The sequence below is a fragment of the Heterocephalus glaber genome, unplaced genomic scaffold (assembly GCF_053883595.1).
Source record: "Heterocephalus glaber isolate CG9 unplaced genomic scaffold, H.glaber_assembly_v1.0 deba00001465, whole genome shotgun sequence".
Taxonomy (NCBI): Eukaryota; Metazoa; Chordata; class Mammalia; order Rodentia; family Bathyergidae; genus Heterocephalus; species Heterocephalus glaber.
The window spans coordinates 19,895,249-19,918,307 of record NW_028258312.1 but is presented as its reverse complement, the minus strand read 5'-3'; the positions used below and the strand labels follow the sequence as shown (position 1 = coordinate 19,918,307).

Below are 23,059 nucleotides of genomic sequence, written 5' to 3'. Positions count from 1 at the left end.
TGGCAAGAACTACAGACAGATAGAGACTCAATTTACTGGGAGCAGAGGACAGGAATAGACATAGTATCAGTGGGAAAACTGTCTTAGTTGTCTTTTGTTACTGTAACAAAATAAGTGAAACTGGGTAATTTATAAAGAATATAGGGTCATTTGGCTCACATTTCTGGAGACTGGGAAGTTCAAGAATGTGTTGCTGGAAGAGGGTAGGTGGGGACAGTCCTCCTCCTCCACCTACATCTGGGGTAGAGGGAGCCCTGCGTTAGTGGCTCCAGCCGTCTGCAGTGGAGTCTTTACCTTGATGAGCTGGATCAGAGAGGGAGGAAGTGGTCTGGACTCAAACTCCACAGACTTTCATTTTTAACACCCAGTTTTCATAGATTTCCTTGAATGGATGTGTCATCTGCTGTTTGCCCTTAGAACCATTTCCAGAGCATTTACAAGGTTATCTTTTTAAGCAACATTTTCAACATGCTCCTTAGGGGACGAGTCTGTGGAGCTTTTGGAAGTGTCAGTCTGGAAGGTAGTATCGGAGGAGCAGTTTTGGAAATATTTCTTTTCATTTCCAGTCTATTTTAATTTCAGCCCAGATCTGGTCTTCTGTCTTTTTATTTGTTATATTTCATTTGTTAGTACCGTGTGGTAGGGGTAGAGGTGGTGTTTTAAAGCCTGACCTTTGCAGTGTATCTTTATTTAAAATTTGGGTTCATTTTTCATGTCTCTACAATTCATTTTCTTACTACCTCAAGTGGTATTCTCAAGAGCTGCCTTAGTAGGGACTTAGAAATGAGTGAGATACTTACAGATGGAGAGTCTTGTTAAAGAAAGTCTGGCACAGATCCTGGCTTACTGTAGCTGCCCGACAAATTGTAATAAATTCTAACACCCAATTCATCTTGTTTCTAAGCCAATTCTTCTTTCATTCCTCCCAGACAAGGTATCTCATTATTTAACTTCCACCTTGAGGTGGACAAACTGTAGGCTGGGTCCTGTCATCCTCACCTCCACATTCATGTTCTTGTGTGATCTTTTTCCCCCAGGCATTGTGGGCTGAGTGACTTGCCTTTAGCATTTGGTAAGGATGAAGGAATATACATGGTGATATGCTCATTATCAGTTGCATAAGATTGCACTATCAATCTTTGACTTTGAAGAAACAAGGGAACATTTCAGGATGACACATGGCAAAATACTGATGGTGCCCTCTGACCAACACCTGGTAAGAAACGGAGGCCATTAGTCTGGTATCCTGCAAAGTAATAATGTGGCCCCAAACCACATGAACTTAGAAGTGTACCCTTCCCTAGTTGAATCGCAGATGAAACCAAAGATCTAAGCTTCCTTGGTACTTGTGAGACGCTAAGCAGAGAACCTAGCTAAACCATGCCCAGACAATTGGCAGAGGCTGTGGGATAATAGATGTGTGTGGTTTTAACCTTCTAGGTTCTGGTAATAATATGATGCAGCAATAAGTAATTAATCAGATATATACTCCAGCAAGTAATCATCACAGTATTTTGATGGAAAAAGAGTTATAAGCAGTTATTGATTCTTTAAATTCTGGAGAAATAAGAGTTTACTGTCCTACTAATGGTGTAACTGAAAACATTTCCCAAAGGCAAAGTGAGTAGTTTTTATCATCATGTGGAATAGTGAATGATGCTGAAATTCTGGCTTCATAGTTTCTTATTAAAATTCAAGAGCCTTCACATGAAATGTTGGGAATGTTTTGTCAATGGAGATTCCATCTACAGGTTTTTTAGAAATTGCATTTTAAAAAATACATAAAATTTACTATCCTAACCATTAAATGGTTTGGTTGTGTTTAGTATGTCTACATTGTTGTGAAACAGATCTCCAGAAATTTTTTCATATTATAAACTTGAAACTATCTACCAATTCAAAAATCTTTTCTTCCTCCCTCTCATTGCAATTCTGCTATTTCCATGAATTGGACTACTTTAGATATCTCAAATAAGTGAGATCAAACAATATTTTTTAAATGATTGGCTTATTTCACTTACTATATTTTCCTTAAAATTTTTCCATGCTGTTGTTTGTGGTATGATTTCCTTCCTTTTTTAAGGGTGAATATAGCTAATACCTTTTAGTGGAAATGTTTCATAGTTGGAAAAGCTAATTATAAACTACCTAAAGCTCCTTTGGCCTCAGAAATATATAAAGTGAAATAATAGGATGTTATGAGTAGGCCATATTGGTAAGAAAAAAACAAGTGATTTTTTTTTCCCATTCTTTGTTTGGTAGTGCTATAAGAACGTTTCAATGATGACAACATATACAAATCTGAAATAGATTTCATTTATAATTTATTTAAAAATTAATTCATACTATTTCCATATAGTAACTGCTAAACCAATAATGAAATGGACATCTGTTTATAATTATATAAAAATAGTTACACAGAACACAGAAGGAAGATAACATTTTATAAAATAATATTTTTGTAATAGGCATATGGGGAATTATAAAATGTTAAGCTTCATTTCTGTTGTTAACTTACACAAATGTAAAATAAATGTGAGAAAGAATATGGTCTTGAAATACTACTTATTCCTTTTTTTTTGGTACCAGGGATCAAACTCAGGTCCTTGCGCTTGCAAGGCAGGCGACGGAACCACTGAGCTAAATCCCTGGCCCAATACTACTTATTCTTTAAAACATATTATGTATAAAGTCAAAATGACACACTAAATCAATGACATCATTTCACATTCCCAATTATAAACTTCGTTGTACTTATGTCTATAGTATTTTCACTGAGCAAGTATAAAACAGAGTTCAGTTGTAAGCTTTCCTTCTCCTCCACTTTTCTTTTGAAATCATTTCATTCTTCCCCTATTATATTTCTCTTTCCAATGGAAATCATAGAAAAATGCCCCCCTCCCCTGCCCAGAAACTAAATTTCATCCTAGAATCAGGACAGAAATACACAGATTCAAAGAACAAGTACATGTCTGTAATATTAGCACTTGAGGCAGAAGGATTGCAAGTTAGAGTTTCATCTGGGCAACTTAGAAAGATCCTGTCTAAAAAGGAAGGGAGGAAGGAAGGAAAGAAGGAAGGGAAAAAAAGACTTGAGGATGTAGCTCAGTGGTAGAGCACCATTGGATTCAATCTTCAGTAACACAGAAAAAAGAAAAGAAAAAGAAAAACAACTTTAAAAGATGACCTTTAGATATATCAGAAGTTAATCCAAATGTGAAATTCTGTAACTTTATGAGATTGTTTAGTTTGGTTTCTTAGATTGATTTATTTTCATTTTGACTTTCCATTTTAGTGTCTGGTCTTCCAAACCATAGACTACCAATTAGCTGAAGGAATCATCAACTATTACCTTATATTGATTGCTACACAGTATATAGATAAGATCAGATGAAACGTACAATCTTCATTAAAAATTTTCTGCAACTTTTAAAATGGTCTGCATAGAATGTTTAGAAATTATTTCAACCATATTTGAAAACACTTGGTTCATGATTATACTGGCCAACTAAATAACATTCTTTAAAAATAAAATGTGTTATTTGGCAGGCAGCTGGTACGTGGCCATTTATGAATTTTTATTTAAAGAAGAGATGCAAGACATTTTCTACAGTGGCCTCCTCTGCACTCCCAACTTTTACTATTTGAAAATGCATGAGTACTTTCCTTTGGAAATTATGTAGCCTACACATATTTTATAAAAATCACAGAATGTGGGAGCATGGACAGTTCTATATCTAAGAACATCAGTAACCATGATGTTTGATGTCATATGATCTAAAATAGCCTGTGACATAAGGCTTCTCCCAGATGTCTGCAGATTGTTCAACTGTTTCATTGTGTTTGTTATCTTCTTTCACTGGCAGCCATTTAATAATCTCCCACTCTATGAGTAACAGAGTAATAAACATAAAGGGAGTCACAAAGAGTGATAGAAAGATATCGTATTTACATTTTTAAAAATTGTATTACAGTAATGACAATATATCTTTTACTGTAATAATTTCTAAAATAATTAAATATTCACCATATTTTATGATCACCCATCATTAATCAAATGTTCATGGCGATTTCTGTCAAAAACATCAGTGTATCTTCATCTACCTTGTTCACCAAATCTGACACCATGCAACTGCTAGCTCTTCTCCAAAGTCAAAAGGAAGATAAAAGGTAAACGCTTAGAATCCATTCAGGACATGGAAGCAGCCAGGACAAAACAACAAAAGACATTTATGAAAGGGTACTTCCAGAACTGCTTCAGAAAGTAGCAAGGACAAGATAAGCATGCCTAAAGCAAGGGGGAGTATTCTGAGGACGATTAATGGCAGTGTGTCTTTTATTGTAATAAATGTTTTGAAATTTAAACATTCAATGCATTACTTAATCATACCTTTTATAAAGGGAGACTTCACATTCTATCTCAGGCCCTTCGAGATCTTTATAATCTAGCATCAGGCACTGATAGGAAGGAAATAGTAAATATCTATAATTTTACTTGACAGAGAAGGTGGTAGAACACATTTTGTTTCCTTTGTGCATGCACACATGTGTATATTGATGTAATGCAAACAAGCAAGGCAACAGACATTATGGACCATGAACTGCTGGAATGACTCCTGAGTATCACTCTGGGAGAAAGATGGCTTCTGGTGAGGAAAATGGTAGTTAAGTATGTGACTTGGGGCAGTTGTGTGCCCTTAAATCATTTGGTAATGTAGGACCTGAAGGTTTAGGTGCAGAAGGTTGAATCAGATTTAGGAGAACTGAAAACCATCACAAGTAGAGATATGACAAAGTTAATAGCTCAAAAGAATGCTTTTTGTGGTTATGGTTAAGATAAATTGGAGAAAGAAGAGGTATGTGGAGAAGGAGGCTGATCCAAGAGCAGGTATTAAAGACACTTAACACCCGGACTTGGACTAGAGTTGCAAAATTAAATTAAAAATTTCAGATGACTCTCAGGGGATTTTCTGATTTCATTCAACTTAATATCCAAATGTTGTATTAAAAAATCCTCAGGGAAAAGATTTCCAAACATTTTGCCTGTTGTCATAGATACTTTGAGACTGAAAGGAGGAAAACATAATTCAAAGGGAACAGGAGATGGCAGCAGTTTTATCATATACAGAGAGAACCGGGGAAAGGCAAACATTTGAAATTATTTTTAAAATAAAAAATATGGAGCACTTTATTCTTTATGCACAGTATTCCTTTTCAGTACAGAGATTACTCAGTCATTGGTTTCATGCTTCACGGCACATCTGAGATTCATTCCAACTATAGTAAAAATCCTACTCCATTACATGAGATTGTTTCCTAAAATAAAGCTGTTGCTGTTTTCTGCAGATTACTGATCCTCTGTGTTATCTGAGGCAGAAGAGTTCTGTATGGTGCAAATTCGTTTTAAATGTTCCAGCATCACTTTTTCTTCCTCTTTCAGTGTCTCATCCTTCCTCATCTCCCATCTAGAAGAAAAATCACATTTTAGTATTTTTTGCAACTTCCTGACTACAGTTAGCTATTCGAGGCTTGGCTGTGTAGTCACTGCCTGATTGAATCATTAGTTTCTCCTTGTTTCTTCTTTACCGATTGCCTCTTGGTCAACACAGTTCCTTGCCACTGGTTCTGCAGAGTGGGCCAGAGGATGGAAGAGAAAAATAGAGTCCAACTCTAGAGTCCACTGTAGCATAGTTTCAAATCGGGTTTCTCTTATTTGCTAGATTTTTAAAATGTTTAAAACAGAGAGATTTGCCAGGAAGTTGCAGGAGGTTTGCCAGAAGGACGTTGGCAGCAAGAATATCAAGCTAAACTAGATGTATCTTAAGGGCAGTTTAGTCTATTCTAGAAATAAAGATCAGATTTGGAGCAAGCAGGTGAAATCACAGAAGAAAAGCAGCAAGTCATTAGCAAGATTTCATAGCATATTTACTTTAAAAAAGGAGGTTAAAGACTTTATAATTCTTTTTGGGGTTTTTTTGGTACCAGGGGTCAAACTCGGGATGTTGCACTTGCAAGGCAGGTGGCGGAACCACTGAGCTAAATCCCCGGCCCTCTAATTCTGGATGATTAAGAACTATAGAAATGTTAGAATATGGAATTATATATGTATATAATCCTGCAAAGTAAATGTTATTACACCAAATCAAGCAGAGTCCTCCCTTGCCCTCATTCATTTCTCTTATCTGTACCACTTCCCCAGGTCTGGCCACAACACAGGGAACCCAGCACTTGAACAGGAAGTGGTTTGCATATGTTTATTTTCTCCTCTCCTCACTCTTATTTCTACCTCCTTAATCATCTGTGATGAAGTGCTGTCCCCAAAGGATTTTAAAACCAATGCTGATACATCTAAGACTTTCTGCTGCACAGGCTTTAGTGGGACAGAACTTTTTACTGGGGATCGAACTCAGGACCTTGATCTTGTAAGGCAGGTGGCGGAACCACTGAGCTAAATCCTCGGCCCCAGAACTTCTAATAAACAATGGCTCCTCACTGATGATCTTCCAAGGGCCCTCTTTTTATATAGTTAGATTTCCGGTCAAATATTTAGAAAGCAGGGGATTCGGGTGGGGCTTTCTGGTTTTGATTGGTGAAAAGAAGCAGGGTGACTGCATTTTTCAGGAAGCCTGTTCTTACCCAGGTTTCCTTGCTGGGTGTTGGGCGCACTCTGCCCTGGGCAGTGGTGTACATGAGAGAAAAGGAGCCAGGGAGGCCTGGAAAGAAGGAGGATGATTATTTGCCACATTACACTTGCTTTTATTTTACATTTCTTCTTCACTCTCTGGCTGGGACCCTCCTTGTCTCTACTCCAGCCTTATGCAGATCTGAACACTGTTATTTCTGTCCTCCTTAGTTTCTCCCTGTGATTCCTATGCTTGAAGTTGGGACAATGGTCACAGAAGTTTTAATAACAACTTGATAGGCAGACAATTTTCAGTATCACAGTGTTCAAAGCCACATCACCTGGGGAAATACTCCTCCAAATAGGTATTTGGGGATTTACAGTTTAGCTCACAAGGTTAGCTTGCACTGACTTTATGGAATTTTAATAAGGAAAACACTCTCACTATTTTGTATAGATGAACTTAGGCATTATTACTGTCCATGTTAAATTGAATGCCCAAACAGGAAAATAAATAATGAAAATATTTATTTAGTAGTAATGATGGTGTAGGCATTGTGTTAAGGACTCTTTAAAGTCTCACTACCAGATGTTGTTATTCTAAGTCTAAAGAAGAGTTGGCTGAGGCCCAGAATGTTCAAGTCACTTGGCCAGGTGTCTTTGGATGCGAACTCTGGGGTCCGCGCTTGGTTTTCAAACCATTTTATAGGTGTTATTCAATACTGTTCAAATAGGTAATATTTCATTTTCTGAAAACATTGCTGAATTGTGTTAGATAGTAACTAAAAGAACTATCTAAACTGGGTGTCATGGTGTAAACCTGTCATCCCAGTACCCTAGGGAGGCTGAGGCAGGAGAATCATGAGTTTAACCCCAGTCTGCATAACTTAGTGTAACACTATCTCTAAGTAAAAAATAAGAAAATGTCTGAGGATGTGAAGTACAAAGGCTCCAGGTTCACTCCTAGTACCAAGATTTTAATACAATGGAAAAAATGATCTACTTTTCCAAGAAACCCCGAAGAGAAATATTAGGCTTGCCTTTTTCCTTTCCATGCCAAGGTACTAATATTGCCTGAGTAAATGAATTATTTTATGAATAGCAACAGAACACAATATATAATATGCACATAAATATTTTGATTATTGTCTCTACTTGTGAAAAATGGAAAGCAATCTCTGCTTCATTAAAAATCTGTATAATTAATGTAATTTAAATGAATTGTACATATAATAGAATCATGATAAGGATTTTGAAGCTTCATGACAATTACCAGTACTTCACAGTATAATTGAGCTGTTAGTTAATGATATTAGGCAAAGTTATTTACCTATCATAACCTTCTCATATACGTTGAGCTTATTACGAAGAAATCATTTCACGAGAGGATATGAAATGATGACAAAGACAGTTGAAAAGGTAGTATTACAACTATGTATTCCCTGACAATTTTACTTGTATTAAATAAAAGCTTTAGAGATTTGAAATGTATGTTTTTATCACAAGCATTGTTAAATTCCACACTCATAAATTCTTAAGATAAATTTATCTCCTAATTGTTAACACAATGCAAAAACAAGTCAATTCTGTTTTTTAAAAAAACTACTAGAAGAGAAAATAATCTACTGATTTGTTAAACATAATTGATTTATTGGTATCTCTACTTTCCCCTGATACACTTAGTATCTGTGGTGAAAGCATGTCCTTACAAAACTAGCTATTATCAAAGCTAGCATATTCTAGTTCTCCTTGAAAACCATGACATTTTCCTCACTTTGGTAGCCTGTCTCTTGCATTACTGCTAAGTTCCCCACCTGCCTACTATGGAAAATGAAGAGCCACCAAGCCCCAACTTTGGTGCCAATGACTGTTGTGTCTTAGATGCTGAGGAGCAGTAAAATCTGTATCATCATCCTCACCATCGTCTGGAACAGGTCACATCTATTTAGTTCCTAGGTGGGTAAATTTAGGGTCTTGTCCTCTCCTAGACTATCTGTCTTGCTTCCCATCTAAACACGTGGACTGAGATATTCTGTGTCAGCAGCCACAACCCTATCCACTAGCACCATGATTTTGACTTGGATGTTCTTAGCCTTGGTGCATTTCCTGAATTTGCACACATGTTCACACATGGACTGGTGATATCTGCTTGCTACTGATACTATTCTATTAATGTTATCGATTACTATAGAGCTCTTCCACGTACCAGACCATGGGCCAAGAGCTCTATATTTCTGTGTACTTCAATAAGCAACAGTTGATTTATGATCTCTGTGCAAAATAAAAACAGTCACAGATCACTGAGTTACTGTCCTAGTGGTCAATTTCATAGGGCTGGTCTTTGTGTCTGTGTGTGAGAGCCAACCAGGAGGTGTCTTTATGCTTGAGATGTGGGTGAGCATGACACATGTCCTTATAGTGCTGGTCCAGGCCATCAAAGGGGCAAGTCCCACAGGGCCCTTAGGTAAAAAGAAGCAACCAGCACAAGACAGATAAAGGGGGCCAGAGTCTGGAGTGTGAGAAGCTCTCTGAGGCATTTACTCTGCCTTTGACTGGGAGAAAATCATCTCAAATCTGAGAAATCAATAATGTCCTGAATAAGAGAACACCTTCTGAAATCATTCTGCCAATGGATCCAATCCAAATTTACCACCTACTAATTGAATCACCTCAGGCAAGTTTTAGCTACTGTAAGTCTCAGGGTTCTCAAATAAAATAGGGTCAGAATAGTTTGAGTGGAACACAAGGCCACTCACTTGTTTATGGATTATCTATGACGATTTCACTCAATAATGTCAGAGTGCAGTAGCTGTGATTGAGAATGAACAAAACTCTACCATTTTGATTTTACTGAGAAAGAAAGTTTGCCAGTCTTATTCTAGAAGTTGCTTGCTATTTTATTTATTTTCCAGTGTTGGGTACCGATCCTAGGCTGTGTGCATGCTAAGTGAGCACCCTAGCACTGATGGTAGCATGGTTTTCATGGGGTTAGGCTGCTTCCCTAGGGGGAAGTGTGGAGGGCACTTTTGGTGACACTACATCCAGAGTATCCTTCCACTAGGACCCAGGGAACAGAGATGTCAAATATCTCTAATACGTAACAACTCACACAACGAAGAGTTGTTTTTCCAAAAAGTAATCCTGTGGAGAAACATATACCTAACATGGAAGAGTAATAAGAATACTGATGTAGTAGGAATCCCCATTTAATTCCTGATTTTAATTGAAATGATTTTAGTGTCTCAGAGCCTAGAATACTATTTGCTGAATGGGACTTCAAGGTCCAGCTAGATTTGAATCCCATTATCAACTGTGTGGTTTTAGAAAGCTGGATAAAACTCTGCCTCAGTTTCCTTATCTATGAAATGAGAAAAATAATAGTGCCTGCTTTATAGACTTGTAATGAGAATAAAATGACTAAGTGTACACGAAACATAAAATGCAAGGTTCATCTCAAACACTCAGTGATGGATTATTATTATTATTATTGTTACTGGTTATTATTAACAAGGTTATATAGTTGATAAGCTTATCTCAAACACTTAGTGACTGATTATTATTATTATTACTGATTATTATTAACAAGCTTATATATTTGATAAACTTGAAAGTAGGGGAAAAAATCTGACTCTAGTGGGTATAAGAAGGGGGAGTAATATTTTTCTCATATGACAAGAGATCCAGAGGTGAGCAATTGCTGGCACTGGTTAAGTGGCTTGAAAACAGTGGGGCTGAGGCCTTAGCCTTGACGTCTATGGTTCTCTTGCTCATTACAGCATGGTCCAAGGTGGATGTTGCAGCTTCAGCTATCACACCCTTATTCTGAGGCAGGGAGAGGGAAGGCAGCATCTGCCTCATTTTATTTGGGTCATAAAACCTTTCCTAGATTTCTCCCAAGCGATAGTGGAGCCATACTGTCTAGGTTTGGATCTTGACTCTGCCATTTACTACATGCATGGTATTGGACAAGTTTCCTAATCAGTTCTGCACATGAAAACCATGCATCAGTTTTCTCATTTGCAAAATAGAGGATGCCAGCAGGATAGAGTACATCTCAATGCATTGTTATACAGAGTAGGTGAGCTATGAATGGCAAGCATTTCATAAAATTCATAATTTTTTAACTCTTATTTTGTGGACTCTATTCATGTCTACTGGGTTCCTTAGAGCCCCTACTTTAAGTTTCTTCTCCTACTGTGTCCTTTACATTGTTTTATTTGATAGATTCTCTCTCTTATACATGTGTAGGTAAAATGAAATTGCTAAGTATTACAAAGGGTTCAGTCAGTATTCAATTATACATATTTGTGTTCATGTTACTGTTCCTTTTTATCTTTCATGAAGATGTTTCAGGCTAAAGAGCACTGCTCAACCTAGTGTGGCCAACGTTGTTTTGTTTTTCTATAATCCCTTAGTTGTATTTTCTAAATACAGTCTGTAATGGTGGCATCTGATCATATCATTGGTATTTCTCCTGAAGAACCAATAAAATACTTGGATATGAAAATGTGGCTTGAAATAAGCTTCCTCATTTAATGTGATTTTTAAACATTTATGTACCTATTTATATTTATAAAGTAATTTATAATTATTTATTAGTTAATTGTACTGTTAAACACCATTAAGCATCTGGCCAAATAAATGATTTCAAATTTTCCTACCAGTTGGTAGCTGAGCAGTGAGAAGTGAAGTCACATTGGATTTTATTCTTATTTTTTAAAAAAAGTTTTTGCCCTTCTGTTTCTCTGTACAGCTCATTGCAGGCTGGCTTCAGAAAAGAGAGCTTCAAGAAGGGAGGAAATTATATCTGCTCTCTTTTTCCTGCTCTTCTGTACCTGCCAGCTTTTCTCAGAGTCAGTCTTTTTTTCTCTTTGGAAAGCCCCATATCTACTCCCATATCTTCAGCTAGTGTCTCTACATCTGTTATTTATCTATGTTCCAAGTTTGAACAAATCATCTTTACATTTCATTTTGGTCCCAGGCTTTTAAAGTTTTGCTTCTACATGGTCATTTTCCTCTCCACTCTGATTCTACTAATATCCTATTAATATTTTATTCAACCTAGCCAGGGATTTAGCTCAGTGGTTCCGGCGCCTGCCTCGAAAGTACAAGGTCCCGAGTTCGATTCTCAGTATCAAAAAAAAAATTTGTATTCAACCTCACCATGACCCCCATGTCCCCTCAATAACAGCACAAGGCCTGAATGAACTCCACAAAGTATGTCTCCACTCCCAATCTCGTCCACACATTCAGCCTCAGTTAAGGGACAATCTACCTTGTAATCACTATTACACACACCCATACTCCCCACTGCCATCGGTCTGTAGTTCAGGTGCTCATGATTCCTAGGCTGAACAGAGCACCAGTCTTCCAGTGTTCAGATCTCATGCCTAATGTGCTGCTACACCAAACCAGCAATGACTGCCCTAGCAGGAGAGTTTAACTCTTTCGGGGTTCTAGCTTCATAGTAGCTAATACTACCCCTCCTCAGGGAGAAAATTATTTTCTTTATTGTCTCCTGCCTTTTGATTTTTCATATTTCCATTTCTGTTTTTGCAAAACGCTTTTCCATTCACTCCAAAACTGCATATTCTTTCTCAGACCTGTCCACAGCCCACTTCTTTCCTGTGTTCCTTCCTATCTAATCCTGATGGGATCACCCTTATCCCTAAAGTCTAATAGTCCCTACAGTAAAGATTAATCTTTGTCACTTAGCCGTATGTTTTTCTGTTATAACCCTTTTTATTACTTTCTTGATTTATTTATTACATTCTGTTTTCTTTTTCACATGTAGTGTCTCCACCTGTAGTTCATTGACATTTCATTATCTATACATTTTATTTCAAATATTTTAGTACACATAATGCACTCCTTTGGCTTCAAATAGGGAAGAGATGGATTTATTTTTCAAAACCTCAGAAATATTTTTGAATTTTGTTTTCGGTACCAGGTGTTGAACTCAGGACCTTGTGCCTACAAGGCAGGTGTGGTGCCACTGAGCTAAATCCCCAGCCCTTTTTGAATATATTTATCAAGGATGAATACTTTTCTCCCATGACACGTCAAGTGAAAGAGAAAACATGTAGAAATTGACCTTTTACATTCACACCATCGATATCATCATTTGCTTTCAATAGATGTGGCAGTGTGAGGACATTTTCCATTCTGCATCTCTGGCTGTGTTGTCCACACAACTGAGGCCACTTAATTCACCTTTTAAATAAACCTAGAAAAGTTTCAGAGTGGATCCTCCAGGTCTGAATTCAGCCTCTAGACAATACCAAGATGGTCTGTTCCATGTACACTTATGTCTTTGTCCCGTTTCTCTGCGTTTATATCCCTCTTGACCTGATGCTTTTAAAGGACTTGAAGATTACTTATCACTCTGTGAGAGACATAAGTGATGGAAATGCTATGACTCAGGGCATCTGAAATGGGATGATTACATCTCTATGGAAGATTTTTCCAGGGACAGCTATCTGAATGAATCAAAGTTAGAAAATATCTCATTATACTTTTTAATGATCATAAAGTAATAATTTTTCTTGTGTATGCATGATTCAGAGAAACTTCTCAGGAATTTATTAAAAAAACCCAAACAAGCCACATTATGTTATTTCTCTCCACACATGCAAGCAAACAATACATAAACCTGTGCTGTCCTCTACTCCAGTGCCTCCCCGCTCCCAAATGTCAAACACCTATCCAAGTTTGGCTCAAATAATAAATAACAGAATGCTTTGTAAATTGTACTCTGCACACTTTAAGCCCTCACAAAATGTTCATTGGGATGTGTTTGAAATTTAGGTATTACTATGCTATTCTTAGATAGATTAAAGAAATAATCTTCAGCCATTAGTATCACAATGGGTAACAATCTGATATTTCTAACAGGCATTAATTATTAATTGTATATATGAGCAATACAGAGACAGCCCTGAGAGCATTAAAATTAATGTCCCTTTCTTTGGTTTCCGTACCATTACTTATTACTTAAACTCAAAAAGTCAATGATCACACTAAAACACAAATTCTTGCAAGTTCCTTTGTTTACTAGTCATACCCACACCCTCTAAAGAATGAGATGGTGGTATAAAGAGTATGAGACATGCAGAAGACATAATTTCATGTTATTTGACACTAGTATTTTTGGCCAGTGTAAAAAATTTTAAAACAAACTTTTGTTAGCAAAGTGCTTAATTTAAGTCAAAGTATTGTGCTGGAATCAGTCCTTTATAGGTCACCAAATATTTAAATATCTAATTTTTGATGATATGACATCAAGATTGATCCCAATGATTGCCACAACCCACACAGCATAGGGTCCGAAGCCGGAGAGAGCGGTGGGAGATGAAGAAAGGACGATGAAAGCAAGGTGGATAGCTGGGACCAGGTGGAACCACAGCTTGTCCGGATCTAATGGCCACCTGGAGCACCCCACGCTCTTTATTTATAGTAGAAGGCAAACAGGAAGAGAAGGCCCGGCAAATAGTGCTACGTGGTCTACGTGGCCTTGGCGGAACTTAGTGTGATTGTTTCGTGATCGGGGCATGCGCAGGAAGGGAGCAGGGAAAGATACAAGGTAACTGTCTCCCGGGGCTGCGCCCTCCAGGGCCTACAATGCCTAATCTACAATCTCTAATCTATGGAGGAGAAGAAAGGGAGCAGGGAAGAGATGAAGGACCATCTTCAGGCCTGGCCTGTGGCAAATGACCTTTCCATTACTCTCACTTTCTCCACCACTTTTTTCTACAGTATATACCTTCATACAACATGATCTCATTTGGAGCTCTGGTTCTTGATGGCCTTCTGTTTCCTTTCAGTTTAGAAGCTCCACAAAAATATACAAAAGGATGGAGTTCTCATAAGTAGCTCTGATGGAAAGGAGAGTTCATTACAGTTAATTCTTAGAAATAACACACATAGCAGTCTAGTCATCAGTAAAACATGATCATTCACCTTTTTATTTTGGAGAATGTAATTGAGAATAACTAAATATTTAGATTCTCAATGTTTAAAGCATCAAAATATATAACAGTAACTAAACAAATTTAAATCTCTCTTTTATGGCCCAGACAGTTGTTTTAGACTATATCAGTTCTTAGGACATGTTTTAGACTGAGAAAAAATAGAAGACTTGCCAAGATAAACATAAACTCTGGAAAAATTCTTTCTTATGGAATATTAATGAAATCAATTACAGTGGACCCTTGTTATCAGATATAAATTAAAGGGCTTTAACGGTTACCCATTGTATTGGAATGTGGTATATCTAACTTACATTTTGAAAAATCTGCCTTGATTTGTGGTCTACTTAATATACACTATCACAATGAGCCAGAGTTACAATAGAGTTTTATTGTGTGCAGTCATTTTGTCTATTTATCCACCAAATATTTATTGAACATGTACTAAATCCATGGTCAGAGCTGGATACCGTCTTCACATCAGGAAGTTTATTCGATCAAAAGTTCATAATATGGGCTGGACTGACTAATTACTCTAAATCCATCTTCAAAATCCCATAGAGTTTTTGTATGATATTTCAGGTCAGGTATGAAATACCATGGGTAATAAAGGGTGCTGGTGCCATTTCCTTAGGCTTCATTTCGGTAATTGCTTGAGAGAAATATAATTTAGGTATTTCTTCCTTAGGTAGCTTTAGGCAATAATTTATGTTTTCCTTTACTAACTGGAAAGGGGGCAACATTCATAAAAGAAACCATCCTGGTTTTTTTGTATAGTCATTATTAAATTATGGTGAGACTGAAAACTATAGAATTTGATGTTCTTCTTGAAAGGCATTTCTGTAGGAAAGTGACTCTGAACAGCACTCAGTCCCAGAAGACAAACTTGTAAAAAGGGGAACAGATAAAAAGTTATCCTATGTTTGAGAATAACATTATGGGTATTGTGATTCATGAATGGAAAATCTATTATAAACCAGAATAATTAGCCTGAATTTAAATAGCACTATTGTTTTAGTAACTCTATTTTATTTACCACAGAGAAACCACAAGATGTAAGTTAGTCTCCTCCTTTAGAGATAGGTCTTAAAAATACTACACCTAACAGATATGACCTACCCTCTTTCTTATATATTCTCCAGATGAGACAAATTTACAAGTATGTTTACCAATGTTTCAAAACCCAAGTTTTAAGGAATGTACATAGTTTCAGTCCATCCCTTTCAGCATACATTTAGTTGGAAATGAAGAAATCAGTATTATTCATTACATGCAATTTCAAACGGTTGATTTTTGCTTGGCCTTATTTTTGCTAAAACAGAAAAATTTAATCTTTCCTTATTGGTCATAATTTTTAATATTTTGAAAGTTTTGTTTCCTCTGAGCTTCATATCGAATCTCTAAAGGAGTTAAATTATAGGGGCCCCATCACCTCTATCAACCCTTGGTAACGAGGCCTGGAGTATCTTTCAGTAGGGGCTTTTAGGAATGGGTGGATTGCCAAAACATCAATTAGGTAAGGATTCAGAGATCTTTACAGAGCTATTTCTAACTCAATTTAGTTGTTTCTTCAAGCTAATTAAGGAGCATTAATTTAGAGGGGAATTTTAATAGAGAAAAGGAAAATGTTAAGGAATCACATTCATCAAAATAATGTCAAATGAAAGATAAGAATATAGTTTACTTATATTGTTTTATTTTCAAACTTAATGATAGGGATTTTCTTTTCTTTTTTCTTTTCTTTTTTTTGTTCTTTTTCATACCAGGGATCAAACTCAGGACCTTATGCTTGCAAGGTAGGACCCAGAACCTCTGAGCTAAATCCCCGGTCCAGGATTTTCTTTTTTTAATAGTATGGAGATTTTCATGACGTGGAAAGGATATTAGATTTTTATAGAATACTATAAATGGTAGGTACATCTTTGCCTTTGTAAGTTACAAAACAGAGACATTTCTTAAAATACGCAGTTATTCTAACTCTCCACAAGTTGCTTTGACCTAATTGAACATTTTGATATCTGAAAAATAAGGTTTTTTTTTTATCACAATATATATATCACAGTATGTTAATATGGCATACTATTTAGAACCTCTGGAACTCAATGATATATATATATATATATAATGAAATATATAGAAATACATAAGAATAATGTAATAGATATAAATACATACAAGTATATATTTAAATATAGAGAGAAATGTAGTTATATCTGAGAAAATCTGTACTCAACACTATAAAATATCAACACTTGACATCATGAATTAGCAGTTTGTTTGCTTGTTTCATCTAAAACTGTTACATGATTATAAGTAGCTATATAGGCAGTTTAGCCATTTTTACAAGAATTCAAATGAATGTTCTTTTGCAAGGTGGTTGATTTCTTCAGTTACTACTAATGCACAAAAAGGAATCTGTCCAAGTTCAGGAACAAGCAGCAAAACCCTTAATTTGAATTTATAGCCTTTAGAGGCAATCTGCAGCACAACTCAACTGTCTCAGCAATTTAATTAATATGATCTATTCTGTGTATTTAAGTAGAAGAGTTACATACCAACAAATAGGACAATCAAGAACACTCAGAGTAACATTTAAAATAATTATGGCTTAAGAAAAAAATAAATGGAAACATAGACACAGTATAAGGGAATTTGAACGTTTCCATTATTACTACATCACCCACATCTCCATAGAGACTTAATTTCTACCAGTATATATATTTTTAATTATAGGAGTTTAGACAGAAGACTAAGGTCACACTATTTGGCCAACATTTAGTGCTGATATGGAAAATTGTCCTTTACTAAGAGATGTGTCAGGACTGCTATATAGTGCTAGAAACTTATTGCTGATTTTCCCAAGTAATGTATAATTTAATGAATCAAAAGAGAAAAATGCCTTTTTCTGTTAAACTTGACATTTCTGGAAATCTTTATAGACTGTGCTGTATAGACACTTGGTGTCTTAGTTACTTTTCTTGTGGCTGAGACAAAACACCCAACACCCAAAGTTAAAGGAGGAAGGGTTTATTTCAGCTCATAGTTTGCAGAGGTTTCAGTTCATAGCTGGCTGGCTCCAAGGCAGGTGGCCTGGTAGAGGGGCATCACAGAGGAGAAACAGTTCATGGCAGGCAGAAGGCAGCAGGCAGCAACTCTGCCTTCCCTCTCTCCTTTTATATTCCATCCAGGCTATAAGACTATTGGTGCCAGGGGTGGGTCTTACATTATTCAAACCCAGTAATGTGCTAATTCCAATCAATGGACTAATTTAGTACCATACACTCTTAATCGAGTATCATACCATTAACCCAAATTCACACAACCTAATCCAGTCATCTCTGAAAAGCCCCACCTATGAGCACATGAGGCTTTGGGGGGACATTTAGTAAAACCATAACACTTGGTATCTATTCCATACATTTAACTGTTAGGTATACAGAGACTTAAACTATGTCCGGCAGTACTATTCTTGTTCTAAAAATTATAAAAACAACAATCTCCTTTTCATGAAGAAGGAAAGGATCACAAATTTACAATTCAAAAGTTATCAAAAAATTTAGGATATTTTTAGTACCTGTGTAAAGCCAGTACCAACCAATTGTTTTGGCACCTTTGGCACTAACGATTTCTGGGGATGAGAATCTGAATAACAAACACATTTAGATACATATGATCCATCAGATGAAGAGACTACCTAAAATTCTGTTATTAAAATTAATGAAAATATTGTGTTTAGAAAAGTATTGGAGATATAGATGTGCCTCATATTTTGTTTGAAATTGATTAAGAATTTCAATAACTTCAAACTGAGCTAGACCCAGGAGAATATGACAGCTTTGCATGGTTGATGGTGCCATTATGCCTCTCCAACACACTGCCTATATGTTCATATGTATGTAGATGCAAAAGTTCTTTCTTTTTGCCCGGCACAGAGGAAGGGGCATTTGGGGTGCCTTCTGTCCCACCACTCCTGGCCCAGAGGAAGGGGCTTCTGGGCTGCCATCCATCCCGCCATTCCCGGCCCAGAGGTAGGGGCTTCTGACCTGCTGTCCCACTGCTCCTGGTCCAGAGGAAGAGGCTTCCCAGCCACCATGCCTCCCGCTGCTCCCAGCACAGAGGAAGGGGCTTCTGAGCCACCATCCCTACCACCGCTCCCAGCCCCTGTCCCACCTCTCCCAGCTCAGAGGAGGTGATCTGAGTGGGTGCCAACAGCACCCCCCCACCCCCCCGTCGAAGTATGAAAACATGTAAATAAGTCTCAAAACCAAACTTCCAGATCACCTACAGCAACCCCAAAGGGAAATGAGATGGAACACTCTGATTCTCAACCACCTGGACCCACTGAACTGGCAACAAAAGGGGATCTAGAAAAAATGAAATCAGAAATAATTTCTCAGATAACAGGAGAAATTGTGCTCCTAGTGCAAGACATGATTAATAAATCTAGAGAGGAGCTGAGGAACATGATGGAATCCCAACATAGGAAACAAATGGAATCCATAAAACAGATGGAAATAGATTTCCAGGACATGAAAAACTCCATTGAAAGTCTATGCAGCAGAATGAGCCACTGTGAGGACAGAATTTCAGATATAGAAGATAAGATTGCAATTAATGACCATAAAAATAAAAATTGCTTCAAAATTATAAGGGAACATGAGAAATCCATCCAGCAGCTGCTAGATGATGCAAAGAAGAATAACATAAGACTGATTGGAGTCAATGACGCAACAGGAGAGAGAGTGAAGATGACATAAAAAAAAATTTCACAGAAGTAATGGCAGAAAACGTCCCAAGCAGGGGAAAAGAACTTGACATACAGATAAGTGAGGCATATAGGACTCCAACTAGCCTTGATGAAAAAAAACTTACACATAGGCATATAATTGTTAAGATTCCAGAAACTCAACAGAAGAACAAAGTTCTACAAGCAGTTAGAGAAAAGAAACAAATCACATACAAAGGAAAGCCCATCAGAATCACAACAGACTTCTCAACACAAACCATCAAGGCAAGAAGAGCTTGGAGTGACATATTCCAAACCCTAAAAGAAAACAACCTCCAACCCAGATTGATGTACCCTGCAAAACTATCTTTCAAAACTGATGGAGAAATAAGATATTTTCATGACAAAGAGCACCTTAGGAACTTCGTGAATACCAAACCAGCACTCCAAAGAATTTTACACAATATCCTAGGAACAGAAATTGAGGATCACAACCACAGGAAGGAAAGCAGACTGAACCCATCTGGCATGACAAGAAATTAAAGGTAAAGGGGGAGAACCCAACAAAAAGAAAAAGTCATGGCAATGACAAGTCAATATGTTTCAATTATAACCATCAACGTTAATGGTCTCGATTCACCAATCAAAAGAAATAGACTGGCAGAATGGGTCAAGAAGCAAAATCCAACAATATGCTGCATACAAGAATCACACTTAATTCAAAATGAAACTCATAGACTGAAAATTAAAGGGTGGAAAACAATACTCCATGTGATGGGAACCAGAAAAAAAGCAGGAGTAGCTATCCTCTTTGCAGATCAAGTAGATTTCAAACCAACACTGATTAAGAGAGACGAAGAAGGACACTACATCCTTGTAAAGGGAACAATAGAAGAGGAAGAGATGATAATCATAAATATGTATGCACCAAACACTAGTGCACCCAACTATATAAAACAAATACTAACGGACATGAAAAGTCAAATATGCACTAATATAATTGTAGTGGGGGACCTCAACACCCTACTGTCACAAAGAGATAGATCAACTAGACTAAAAATAAGTAATGAAATACTAGGACTCATTTGAACTCTTGAACAAATGAATTTAACAGATATTTACAGAGTCTTCCACTCTACAAAATCAGAATACACATTCTTCTCAGCTGCACATGGGTCATTCTCCAAAACAGACCACATACTCACTCATAGAACATGTTTAAGTAACTGCAAAGGAATTGAAGTTATCCCCTGTATATGATCAGACCACAGTGCGATGAAATTGGAGAGCCATAGCAAAAGATACTTGAAAAATTTCATAAACGCGTGGAAATTGAACAACACACTTCTGAATAACCAATGGGTCACAGAGGAAATTAAAGAAGAAATCAGACAGTTCCTTCAATTAAATGACAATGCCAATACAACATTTCAGAATCTATGGGACACAATGAAAGCAGTCTTACAAGGGAAATTCATAGCAGTGAATATGCATATTAGGAAAACAGAACGAGCCCAATCAAACTACCTGATGCTGAACCTCAAGCTTCTAAAAAAGAAGAGCAGAACAAACCCAAAGCTCATACAAGGGAGGAAATTATGAAGATCAGAGGAGAAATCAATGGAATGGAGACTAAGAGAACGATACAAAAAAATCAATGAAGCCCAGAGTTGGTTCTTTGAAAGAATGAACAAAATTGACAAGCCCTTAGCCATCCTTATCAGAAAAAGGAAAGAAAAGGCCCAAATCCATGCAATTAGGAATGAAAAGGGTGAAATTACAACAGACCCAGCAGAAATCCAGAGGATCATCAATACCTACTTCCAGAACCTATACACCAATAAGATGGACAACACAGAAGAAATGGACAGATTCCTAGATACATATGAATTACCAATGTTGAACAAAGAAGACCTAAAAATTCTAAACAACCCAATATCAACCAATGAAATTCAGAACATAATTAAAACTTATCAACTAAGAAAAGCCCAGGCCCTAATGGCTTCACTGCTGCATTCTACAAGACATTTAGAGAGGAACTGCTGCCACTACTGTTTAAACTCTTTAATGAATTTGAAAGGGAAGTAATACTCCCAAATTCATTCCTGGAAGCAAGCATCACCTTGATCCCCAAAGCAGACAAAGACCCAACCAAAAAGGAGAACTACAGGCCAGTCTCGTTAATGAAAAAAAGATGCAAAAATCTTTAATAAGATACTGGCAAACAGAATGCAGAAGATCGTCAAGAAGATCATACAACCTGATCAAGTGGGATTCCTTCCAGGGATGCAGGAATGGTTCAACATATGCAAATCAATCAATGTAATACACTATATCAATAGAGCCAAGGGCAAAAACCATATGATTATCTCCACAGATGCAGAAAAAGCATTTCACAAAATCCAACATGTATTTATGATAAAAACCCTACAAAAAATTGGAATAGATGGTCTCTACCTCAAAGTGATAGAAGCCATCTATGAAAAACCAACAGCCAATATCATACTAAATGGTCAAAAACTGAAATCCTTCACACTAAAATCAAGAACAAGACAAGGATGTCCACTATCACCACTCTTGTTCAATATGGTTCTGGAAACATTAGCCATGGCAATTAGACAAGAGAAAGTAATAAAAGGAACAAAGATAGGAAATGAAGAAGTCAAAATGTCATTATTTGCAGATGACATGATACTCTATATAGAAGACCCCAAGAACTCCACCAAAAGTCTTCTAGACTTAATAACCAAATTCAGTAGTGTAGCTTGTTACAAGGTCAACACACAAAAATCAATAGCTTTCCTCTACATGAATGACAGACTCACTGAGAGAGAAATAGGGCAAATAATTCCTTTCACAATAGCATCCAAAAAACCGAAATATCTAGGAATCAACCTAACGAAAGAAATCAAAGACCTCTTCTCTGAAAACTATGGCACTCTGAAAAGAGAGATTGAAGATGGTATCAGAAAATGGAAAGACATCCCCCGCTCCTGGGTAGGAAGGATTAATATAGTGAAAATGGCCATACTTCCAAAACCGCTATATAGATTCAATGCAATTCCAATTGAGATCCCAGCAGCATACTTCATAGACCTTGAGGAAACAATCCAAAAATTCATTTGGAACAAGAAGAGACCCAGAATAGCAAAAGCAATTCTAGGTAACAGAGACATGGCAGGGGGTATCACAATCCCCAACCTGCAACTATACTACAAAGCTACTGTGATAAAAACAACATGATACTGGCAAAGAAACAGACCTCAGGACCAGTGGAACAGATTAGAAGATGTAGAAACAACATCTCATCTTCGATAAAGGAGCCAAACACCCTCACTGGAGGAAAGATAGCCTCTTTAATAAATGGTGCTGGAAAAATTGGGTTTCAACTTGCCAAAGATTAAAACTAGACCTATATCTCTCGCCATGCACTAAACTAAAATCAAAATGGATTAAAGCTCTAAATATTAAAATAGAACCTCTGAACCAGTTGGAACAGAGGTTAGGTAGAACTCTTGAAGACATCGGTGTAGGAAAAGATTTTATGAACAAAACCTCAGTTGCCCATGAACTAGCACAAACAATCAACAAGTGGGATCTCTTCTTATTAAAAAGCTTCTGCACAGCAAGAGAAACCACCAGCAGTGTGAAGAGACAACCCACAATGTGGGAAAAAATCTTCACCTGCTGTTCCTCAGAGAAAGTTCTACTATCTCAAATCTCTAAAGAACTTAAAAAGATCAG

General features: G+C 36.9%; 1 protein-coding gene across 6 annotated transcripts in view; it reads right to left on the bottom strand.

The window, feature by feature from the left end:
- Window positions 1–2,383: 2,383 nt before the first annotated feature.
- The window catches only part of Kiaa0825 (KIAA0825 ortholog), a 382,237-nt gene continuing 361,561 nt past the window's right edge, over window positions 2,384–23,059 (bottom strand). For 4 of the 6 annotated variants that reach the window (XM_087180707.1, XM_087180710.1, XM_087180709.1 and 1 more), the window contains one exon: window positions 2,384–5,465. In XM_087180707.1, the coding sequence (XP_087036833.1) occupies window positions 5,348–5,465 (118 nt within the window). In that variant the 3' untranslated portion in view covers window positions 2,384–5,347. The remainder of the gene's footprint in view (window positions 5,466–23,059) is intronic. The other 2 variants (XM_087180706.1, XM_013071110.3) reach the window with 1 other exon arrangement.